This window comes from Saccostrea cucullata, unplaced genomic scaffold, assembly GCF_032062105.1.
Source record: "Saccostrea cucullata isolate Sc308-1 unplaced genomic scaffold, CSIRO_AGI_Scuc_v1 ctg13787, whole genome shotgun sequence".
NCBI lineage: Eukaryota > Metazoa > Mollusca > Bivalvia > Ostreida > Ostreidae > Saccostrea > Saccostrea cuccullata.
In genome coordinates, this window is record NW_026920538.1 from 6,279 (window position 1) to 17,209 (window position 10,931).

The window sequence follows — 10,931 nt, forward strand, 5'->3', positions numbered from 1 at the left end:
CAGTGGTATACCAGTGTAACGAAAATTCTTCGTACGAAGAACACGCCGTTTCTTATTTATTCAGCTGGGAGACAGAAACACCATATGCAGGTGTGTATTGTTTCATGATTAAGGGATGTTCATAGATTGCTAAATATTGTTTCATGACCCATTTGAGAACTTTTTCACACAACCGCATACTGACGAAGGGCTACAATTTACATACAATAGAAAAGCCAATGTTATCATATGAGGGGATAGAATCAATAATGTAATCCTTTATGCTTTGGCATTCCAAAAGATGACTATAAATAAGGAAAGAACGAATTGAATAAAATATGTACAAGGAAAAATTCCATTGAAATTTATTATGACGTCACAATGCTTTTAATAGTGTATTATTCCATGTGACGTTATAATAGAAGCTCCATAATCAAAACACGGCGTTGTGAAGGAACGGTGTGCATACTTTTTATATGATCAGATGTAAATTTTTATTTTTTACAATATTTGTTACTCCAGTATTTAGGAATAAGACAAAATGATGTGATTTAAACCTGCGTTTTGACATTTCGAAGTTTATAGATTTTGAACTGTAGATCTGTCATTTATATATTTATTTCGATTTTAAGGGATGCAGCATCGGTATCAGGAATGGCGAGTGAACCTTTCTATTTTTACTTGACGACAGAAGGAAAAAAACAATGTGTGAGTAACATTGAGAATTGTTGAACTTTCAGTAATATATGGAGCGCATGTATTTAGAAGAATAAATTGTTAATTGTAAAAAGAATTTTTGGATATTAATATGCTTTTCAAGTTAATTTATTCAAAGCATTCTTGAAATATAAAATACAATATAAACAAATGTAGAGTTCATTGAACAATTTCTGTTCTTTACATATTATTCTTACTGTTATAGAAAGAAACGAAATATCTAGAGAGGACTGTGCAATCCTTAATCAAGATGGAAGAAATAAAAGCCATGGCAGGCGACGTCTTTGTAAGTGAATTATTATTTTTTCAATTTTATTTGTAATTGTTTATGTTATAGAGCTTTTCACTTCTATCAACTATATTAGAAAAAATTTAGTAAATTCAATTAAAGGATTCTAAAAAAAATATTACCAAGAACACAATTTACTATGTTATAAAATGAATAAAACATCGTGTACATTCTTAATTGTTTCTGTCTACTCTTCTAATATTTTGATTACAATTTTAAATATATTGTACTTATTTCAGGAATCCATTACAACCACTGTAACACACAGAGACATTGACTCTCTCTACAACAAGATAAAGGTAGATTAAATGCATGACAGTTGTGTATTTAATTATTTATAAATAATATTTATATACTATTATATATGTTTATGAATTACCGGTATTTAAGGAATCACTGTCTAGTTAGTATAGTATGCCAGGGCATCAATGATAGTGGGAAACATGAGATAATTTGCATAAACGGCGAAGCCCGTTATGCATAAATTATCCCATGTTTCCCACTATCATTGATGTCCCTAGCATACTATACTAACTAGACAGTGATTCCTTATATTTCCATTTCATTGTGAAATAAAATTGTAGATTTAGACTTTAAAAATGTACACATAAATATAAATAACACGAGGACTCCCATGCCACTTACAATAGTCCTTGCCCACAGACGTTAAACACAAAGGCAGCCCGCACGAGATTTACGTGCATATTTGGCCTCCTTAAGCCCGTGTCACACTGTCACGATTTTTGGCTACGACAGAGTACGAGTTAAAAAATCGCGGTAATTCGGCGTTCATCGTAGAGATAGTCGTAATATATCTTCTTAACTCGTGTTTCATCGCAGCCAATCGCCAAACGCGGCGATTGTTTTGAGCATGTTCAAAACAATCGTGGTCACAGTACGATTTTTAATTATCCGTATGCGATCGTACAGCAATCGAAGTACACTCGTACACATAATCGTTGTAAATCTTTGACTTTCGTAGGACACTCGCAAAAATTCGTAGAACTTCCGACTCTGCGACTTTCCTACGATTTATCGCGAGTGTCCCACGAGTTTTTCCGAGTGTTTCTCAACTCAAAAGGAATGCCGTACGATTTCATGCGAATATGATACGAAAACAGGCGATTGACGGCGAGTGCAATACAAGTACCGTGCGAGTGAACTGCGAAATAGTACGATTGTACGCGTTTTGGAGATTTGGAAATATCATTCGCATCAAATCATGAAGACAGCAACATTAGATGAAATAGTTTCTGGTTCTTGGCGCATTAGAGCTAAGAGGCATTGCCATCTGGCCTGGGGACCATAAAAGTTAGATGAGCTCACTTTTCATCTCAGTCTCACTTTTTCACTTTATATTCCTGTGGTAAAGTGAGACTGAGATCAAAAGTGAACTCGAACGTCTAAGTTTTATGGCCCCTAGGCCTTTTGGCGAGTATTCCAAATGCATTTTCTACAACACGCATTTCTCTGCTGAATCTTTAGTTGAAGATACGCTCCTCATTGGTCAAAGTCCTTGCGAAAGGTTTTATACGCCATGTCCTGAGAGGGAAGGGGTCATCACTCACGATGAAATACGGGATGTTTCTGTTATCATTGGTTTAGGGGCAGCTTCTAGAAATCCAATATTTTGATTTTCGATGCCATCTTTTAATTCTGAGTTGTTAAACACAATAGCATCTGATGCAGAACAATTTGCACCTACGTCAATCCAAATGAATTTAAAATCAGCATCAACAAGGCCCATAAGAATGAGGGAGTGGAACCCTTTGTAGTTGTTATAAAATGAACCTTCGTTTTGGGGGGCATTTTATAGCAATATGCTTCCCATCTAAAGCACCAAGGACATGGTCTAGGTTCCATCTAACTCTGAACTGCTCAGCTAACTGTTGCCACTCATCTGTAGTTGTTGGACAGGCAATGACTTCATCAGCATATTCCACTATTATACTTTCACAAACTTCACGAACCAGCAAGGAAATGTATTATGTGGAACTCGAAATCCGTACATTAGACTTGTGTATGACTCTCCTGTTGCTAAATAACGAAGTGTAATGGCCAACTTTAATCCAGGTTCCAAAGCTTTTCTGAACCACATGTCTTGTCTTTTGTAATCTGTCTACAAGCTCTCTAAACATATCTGGCTCTACTCTGGGGACGTTTTTGAATGACAATACAATCTCCGTTTCAAGTTCTTTCATCAAGCGATCAAAATACCGGTATCCATAATGAGTACGTCTGGTGATCCATGTTTAGATCCCGTATCTTCTTCTTTGCCTCTGTGGACACCCGTTGTGTAATAAATTAGCAATTGCCTTGTCATTTTCTGCAATATTCTGTTCCAGTTCCCCCAAATATTGCAGCAGTTGAAGCCTCCGCACGGTAGCTACAGCCATAATTATACAACATCGAAATTTCAAGCAACCCTCTCTCTATATATCTACTCAAACCAAGTATATTCGTAAGAACTCGTCACTGTTCGTGGGAATAACGTGTAGGCATCGTACAAACTTGTAGGTATTCGTAATAGCATCGTTTAAAGTCGTGTCTTATCGTACAAATTCGTGTAAGGATCGTATTGTGTTCGTTATTTTATCGTCTTTGTTCGTACATTACTCGCCAAAACTCGTTCTGTTGTCGTATAAGCCTCGTACATTGTTGAGCGGACATCGTAGTCGTATCGTAACACACTGGAAAAAATCACCCTCTGTCAAAAAAAATGCTAGGCTAGCGTGGCGATTGTTGGCGATTTATGGTTTTTTGTAAGTCGTGTGGAATCGTAGCAAAAATCGTGACAGTGTGACACGGCCTTTAGCGTCAGAAACGGAGACAGATGCGCACGAGATTTGCATGCAAATAAGGCCTCCTTATCTCCTGACCTATCGACCTGCCTAATTTACATTCCGGTAGATTTATCAAGAAATCAACTCCGCTAACTTTCAAAGAGTTATCACAGAGAGAAAAATTAGAAATGGAAATATAAACATATATGATAGTATAATAAATTTACACTTAAACGTCGTACTTTTGTCGAACACTGAGGTTAATTTTATTACTTCATATAAGAAAGATCCCGTATCAGTCTTAATGTCAATTAAGATCACTAGGAATTAGAAAAATGATTCAATTTAATTTTGATAAACCCCCCTCCCCCCGAACGAAATCACACAAACTATTCTTATTTAATTGAACGAAATAATTAAATCGATGTCTATTTATATTTCATTTTAGAAAACCTCTCCTAAAAAATGTCGGGAGGATGAACTGGATTCATTCATTCCAAGAAAGCTTTTCTTATTCAACATCGACAACATGACACTCCCGGAGACCAAGGTAAACATTAATTTTAACGAGAAAATATCGAACACTTTGAATGAATTAAATAAAAAAGAACCATGGGAGGACGCGTACATGTGGACTTATTTTTGAAATATATGTTTGCAGATAACACCTGAAAACGAACTAGAACATCATTCGCCACTTGGACATGCCTTTATCAGCACTTCTGGGCGATCACCAACCGTTGATCTTTCAAAGGTAAAAATATAAAATGCAAAACTTTTTTTTCAAAGACTTTGATGATGTTTATAATGTTTTCAAGAAACATAACTGTACAAACCAACCGCATCTTCTGCATCTTCCTAACGTTTTTTTTTCAGGTTTTTGTACCGAAGAAACTTACATTCAAGAAGAAAATTTTGACATTTTTGGAACTTTTACTCCGATTTGGAATGAAGTAACATATTTGATGTTTTACATTATGGTGATGATGAACTATCTGCTGACAACGTTTCAGCGGTTTATGTAGATCCGCTCCTTTTTTCAAAGATCCGCTACATACTCATATTTCTAACTGACATTTTGAATATCGATCTCTATTAAATGCTCATTAAATTTATTTTATGGATTTTTTTTTTTTACGAATTTCTGTTTATTGTATATGGTGAGAAAGGTGAAGAAAAGACAATTCAATAAAAAAAAATTAACAATCTTAATCTATGTAGAGGGCATATAAACGGACTCCTTTGTATAGTTTAGAGGTGGGACCAGGTCCCTAGGAGGAGAAAACATCCCCTGTTGACTGGTCAATTCCGCCGAGAGTCCTGTATATTGATTAGGTACCGGGTAGACGGTACAAAACACACAAACAATTGCTAATTGATTGATGGAAATTGTACATATTATCGACAAAAAAAGTCTAATGATGTGTTTACAAAGATAAATCTCTTCAAAAGTAAAATGCTTTTGAAGTGTTACAGTGGTTTTTACTCCTTCAATGAGTTAACCTTCAAAAGTTTTACAGTATCCTTAATTAATAACTTATAATAAAGTGTATAGTGAAAACAATAAAGGAATGGTTTCTTATGTTGGTGTTTAAAGTAAAGTGAACAAAGTGTTAAATCCCTTTGGTTCTGTAATAAAACGCATGAATACCTTTTAAAGTGTATCCCGAATGAGCAATTTTGTTTGCATTTTCTTCCCAGTACACTTCTTTCTTCGAGACATATAAGCGTACAAAAAAAATGGAAATACAAATTAAGCCCAAAGAGATAACCATTAGAATCCAATCGTGTAAAAAAGAACTTTTGCTAAAAATAACATAAAACACCACAATTTTCCTACACACCCATCCACCCCCTTTTCAACGGATATTTTCCGGATATTAAAAACATTTCTATAATCGCTTTTCATATATAGATCATTCAAAGAAGAATACTTTGTTCCTTCAGGCAACAAGTCATGGTTAAAATCGAAATCGTTTATCTCCGACAAAAACATAAAAAAAATATTCAATGGTGGAATTTTTATTCACTTCAAACAAACGGGTCTTCACGAGTAAATTCTGGTAAGCCGACAGTACTACTGGCATTGACTGGTACTGAAGTTAGATAGTCCCCCCAGCGGAAGGTCTGAGCGTCCCTGAAACAGTACTGAACCTCCAAGTTGGCGGGGTTGTCCGTGGAGTACAAAATGTAGAAATTACACATCTCATCTTTGTTTGTGGATCTTATGAAAATAACGTATACGTATTTAGTTTTTAAAATTGAAGACAGGCTCAGGTTAGCTTAATAGATTTATGAACACTGTACTGGATGTATATCGTGCATTTGTAAATTGATTTAATTTAAATTAAAACCGGTTAATTAGGAGGACAACAAACTGAATTCTCTGTTCAAAGTACCTACCCGATCTTTGTTGGAAATGTCCTGTCGCTACTCATGGTACAACGTGCTGCCTTACAGGACAAAAAAAAAATGTACATTATAAATGATAATGCCTCATGTCCTTACCAATTACAGAAAACTATTATTAAATCAGAGTAAATTCACAGTTCCCATATTCATGTATATCCCCCTCCCGCAACACTTTATTTTAAATTCATTGTTTATAGGTTGTCTGGTTTCCGATGGACAGCAACACCTGAAAGTGAAACCGTCCTAAAATCCCCTTATTTGTTATGTTGCCCTTAATCACCCCGTTTCCTACTGCGACTCGCACCTACCTCAGGTGGGCAAGGTGATACTGTGAGGGAAAGATCATGAAGTCAGGAGATAATTATCTTTAAACTTACCAATACGTCTCCTTGGCGTATATCCATGCCGGGGGAATACACATCATAGAAAGCCTTCAAAATAAAATTTATGAATGCATATTAACTGATGTTTGCAAATATATTATATCTGCACGGTCTAAGATCCATCGAGCATTAAGGTTCATTGTCATTCTAATCAAAAGAGAGATAACTCTTAAAAACATTTTTTTTAAAAATTAAATATATTTTATTCTGTATATATAATACTAATCTGTGAATTTGACCTCCAATACCTGGGGTAGCTGAGGGGACATCCGTCCAATTTCAGTCCATTTGCCGTGGCGTATCCTATATGCTGAAGTTACTACGCCTTAAAGAGACGACGAAACTATTTAAATGTACTATTGGGTCAATCCTGATAAGGTCAGGCACCATAGGTCCACTCTTAGCCACGGCCACAAGTGGACTCGAGACCACTGATTTGCGATAATATATTCAATATTTTGATTTTCTTTGCAGATTTTTTTTTATTACCAACACTGAAAAATATGGCACGCCAAATTCACAAAAATGAGCTAAACATAGTTTCACATTTGATAAACTAGGTTTATCGACTGTAAACTATAGTTTACAAACTGTAAACTATAGTTTACAAACCGTAAACTACAGTTTACAAACCGTAAACTATAGTTAACAATTCGCTAACTATAGTTTTCATCTGTAAAACTATATTTAACGGTTGTTAACTATAGTTTACAAATGCTAATCTAAGTTAATCTGTCTGTAATAAAGCGTTAACAATAGATTTTGTTGATAAACAAAGATTCACGTTTGTAAACTATAATTTACAATCATAATGTACAGTTAAGAGTTGTTAATCATAGTTTCACAAATCGAAACTATATTTATCAGTTAACAGTTAACTATAGTTAAGAGTTGTTAATCATAGTTTCACAAATCGAAACTATATTTATCAGTTAACAGTTAACTATAGTTAAGAGTTGTAAACTATAGTTTACAAATCGTGAAACTATATTTATCAGATAATCTATGTTTTGCAATCGCAAATGATTGTTTTCGGTGTTAAGTCTAGTTTACGGTTGTGAAACATAGATTATCGCAATAACTATGGTTTACAGATGTAAAATATAGATTAACGTTGTTAACTATAGTTTATAGTCCGTAAATTATAGTTTACAACCGATAAACCTAGTTTATCGATTGTGAAACTATGATTAGCTCATTTTTGTGAATTTGGCGTGCCATAGAAAAAGGTTTTGTTGTGAATGCACATTTATCAGTCTGATTAAAATACAGATCTCAACAAACATTGCGCTATGTAGAGATTTGTATTTTTATCAGATTGTACATTTATAAACCATGTTTTAAACATGAGATATGATTTTAAAAAAATGTATAACCTAAATTATGCGAATGCGTTCGGAACCCAATTGGATTTATCGTGTAGTTGTTATACTTGCAGGCCGACTCCAGATGGAAATCTATAAAGGAAGAAAATAGGACTGTAAGTCAAGTACATGGCAAGAGAATTCAAAATACCCCCCCCCCCCCCCCAAAAAAAAAAAATTAGAACCGCCACTGTATCTTTTCAGACTTCTTACTTTCAAAGAATGGAACACGATAAATTTGTTTTTTATATCAAATACAAGACACAGAGATGATGAAATTCCTTTTTTACTAAGGACAGTTCAGCTTTGATCATGATAAACACTTTAAGCTACACATTTTTTGTATGAAGTTAGACTTTCCATAAAAAGAATGTGGATTGTATCTAACAATGTTAATTGACTATAATATTAGTCACTATTGACCTAAGAAAAATCGCTTTTAGATCAGCGAGATGGATATACTAGTAGTGACCTTACATCATGTGTACGAAAAAAGCATATTTACATACTCTGTATCATGGGTGGTATGTATCCGAAATTACCCAAGACGTAGAATCCAGCCTGCTGAGGCTGTCTGTAAATAACAATTAACAAACAGGCATAACATATTACTACATGTAATTACAAATTACAATACATGAGACAGAACGAAAATGTTTCTTTTTGTCAACTCTTACCGTGTGTAAGTCATGTGTAGTGTTACCCCAGAGTCATCGAGTTTTGAAGCTAAATTGAGAAACATAGGTTAACTTTTAAAATATTTTGTATACATAAAAAGACTGGTTTGCATAGACAAATTTTGCATTTGCCTCCACCTAGTTAATTCAAAAAGTATAGATTCTATGTACATTATGATAATTAAATATAACCTTCAATGTACTCACTTTCTAGTGCACCTTTATAATGAAGTTGAATGACCAGGTATTTGACTGATGTATTGCCGCTAACACGGAAGCCAACACCTGAAATAATATAGTTACAAACTCTTTAAAACTTTAAGAAATTTGTGGCAGACACCGTTTACCTATACAATTTGCTAATTTTTGTATGATTATTCCGCGCATGCCCACCTTCCGGAAGTTCTCTAGAGTCTGCGTCCATTGCCCATGCGTACACGATTTCCCGTTGTCCATCTTTGCACACAGAATCATCTGACCTGTCATCCATCTCCCCACACGCCCTGAACGAATACAAAACTGTACAAAACTCCAATCACAACTATTTCCGGCTTGGTTATGAACATTTAGAAGCATTGTGCCAGATTGAAAACGGGCAATAACTCTTGCAGGCCAAAGTTGTTTTAATTATTATAACTACCCTTTTCCAGGAAATTGTACACGTAGGTCATGCACTTTCCCGGTAATTATTACCAATGACTCGTTAGATTTATCTTAACTTTTTAACAATATCTGAAATTTCCAAATAATTTTTTTTCCCTTGTCAATTTTGCCCAGTGGTGAAAATATAATTATATATGTTTTGGCACACCACTTATTTTCCTTTGCCAATAACTCCATAGATATATTATAATCAGCACTTCGAAGAAAACGATACCTTTGACTTTTTAGCTCACCTGAGCTGAAAGCTCAAGTGAGCTTTTCTGATCACATTTTGTCCGGCGTCCGTCTGTCTGTCTGTAAACTTTTCACATTTTCGACTTCTTCTCAAGAACCGCTGGGCCAATTTCAACCAAACTTGCAACAAAGTATCCTTGGGTGAAGGGGATTCAAGTTTGTTCAAAGGAAGGGCCACGCCCTCATTCAAGGGGAGATAATTGGGAATTAATGAAAATTTGGTGGCATATTTTAAAAATCTTCTTCTCAAGAACCACTGTGCCAGGAAAGATGAAACTTACGGGGAAACATGCTCAAGTAGTGTAGATTCAAGTTTGTTCAAATCATGACCCCCGGGGGTAGGGCGGGGCCAAAATGACCGACCAAAGTTTTACATAGAAATATATAGGAAAATTCTTTAAAAATCTTCTTCTCAAGAATGACAAAGCCATAATTCATCATATTTATATGGAAGCATGCTCAGGTAGTGTAGATTAAAGTTTGTTCAAATCATGACCCCCGGGGGTAGGGCGGGGCCAAAATGGCCAACCAAAGTTTTACATAGAAATATATAGGAAAATTCTTGAAAAATCTTCTTCTCAAGAATGACAAAGCCATAATTCATCATATTTATATGGAAGCATGCTCAAGTAGTGTAGATTCAAATTTTTTTCAAATCATGATCCCCAGGGCTAGGGCGGGGCCAAAATGGCCGACCAAAGTTTTTTCATTCTTTAAAAATCATTTTCTAAAAAATAGCAAATCCATGATTGGTCATAGGACTACTTTTGGATTTAAACTTTACAATAAAAAGCCATTTTCTACTTTTTCCTACCCTTAGTGCTCAGGTGAGCGATGTGGCCCATGGGCGTCTTGTTTATACTTATCCTTTCATACGAGATGCTAGACCTTGATTACTTACCATGAGTCCTCCGTTGAGCCGGGTTCACCACAACCATAAACCATCATATGGTGTGCTATTTCTTTTGAGGCATGAGGTTCATATTTTACTAGAAAACATATCAGTATAGATATCAAACAATATCCGGCAGTGGCTTGTAGTGGCGGAATAGAGTGATAATGCATGCGTAGATAAGTAAATTAGCAAAAACTTGTAGGTATTTACTAGAAATCAAACTCACAGATATATGCCTCTCTCTCATCTAGTTTAACACCATGACAAATAAGATCGTCAGCCTGTTTTAATTAAATTTTTGACTTTCAGGAAATTACAAGGATTAGCAAACATATTCAATATTCACTCGATTCATTGGGGTTTTCATCCTAAACTATACTCACATGTTGTGGCTTCACATTTGGCATGCGTATGGATTTTGTGAAGAAGTTGGGATCGTTAATGTATTTTAGTTCACATCGTGGAAGAAGTAGACATGTTCCCAATATTATTATTAAAATTCTCTTCGTGAGAAGTAATACCATTTCGTTATCTT

General features: G+C 35.1%; 1 protein-coding gene and 1 long non-coding RNA gene across 2 annotated transcripts; one reads left to right on the forward strand and one right to left on the reverse strand.

The window, feature by feature from the left end:
* The first annotated feature begins 611 nt into the window (after positions 1 to 611).
* On the forward strand, positions 612 to 1,284 carry LOC134250635 (uncharacterized). Its single transcript, XR_009988553.1, has 3 exons — positions 612 to 687; positions 902 to 982; positions 1,225 to 1,284. It is a non-coding gene; the product is annotated as an uncharacterized LOC134250635 (long non-coding RNA).
* A 4,503-nt stretch (positions 1,285 to 5,787) lies between these two features.
* Positions 5,788 to 10,925, reverse strand: LOC134250642 (peptidylglycine alpha-hydroxylating monooxygenase-like). The gene is made up of 12 exons (XM_062732997.1): positions 10,780 to 10,925; positions 10,623 to 10,677; positions 10,403 to 10,490; positions 8,998 to 9,107; positions 8,812 to 8,889; positions 8,605 to 8,653; positions 8,437 to 8,501; positions 7,940 to 8,020; positions 6,812 to 6,888; positions 6,558 to 6,611; positions 6,172 to 6,221; positions 5,788 to 5,992 (listed from the first exon to the last, which is right to left on the reverse strand). The coding sequence occupies exons 1-12, from the start codon at positions 10,918 to 10,920 to the stop codon at positions 5,800 to 5,802; spliced, it is 1,041 nt and encodes a 346-aa protein (XP_062588981.1). The 5' UTR covers positions 10,921 to 10,925; the 3' UTR covers positions 5,788 to 5,799.
* Between the last annotated feature and the right edge of the window lie 6 nt (positions 10,926 to 10,931).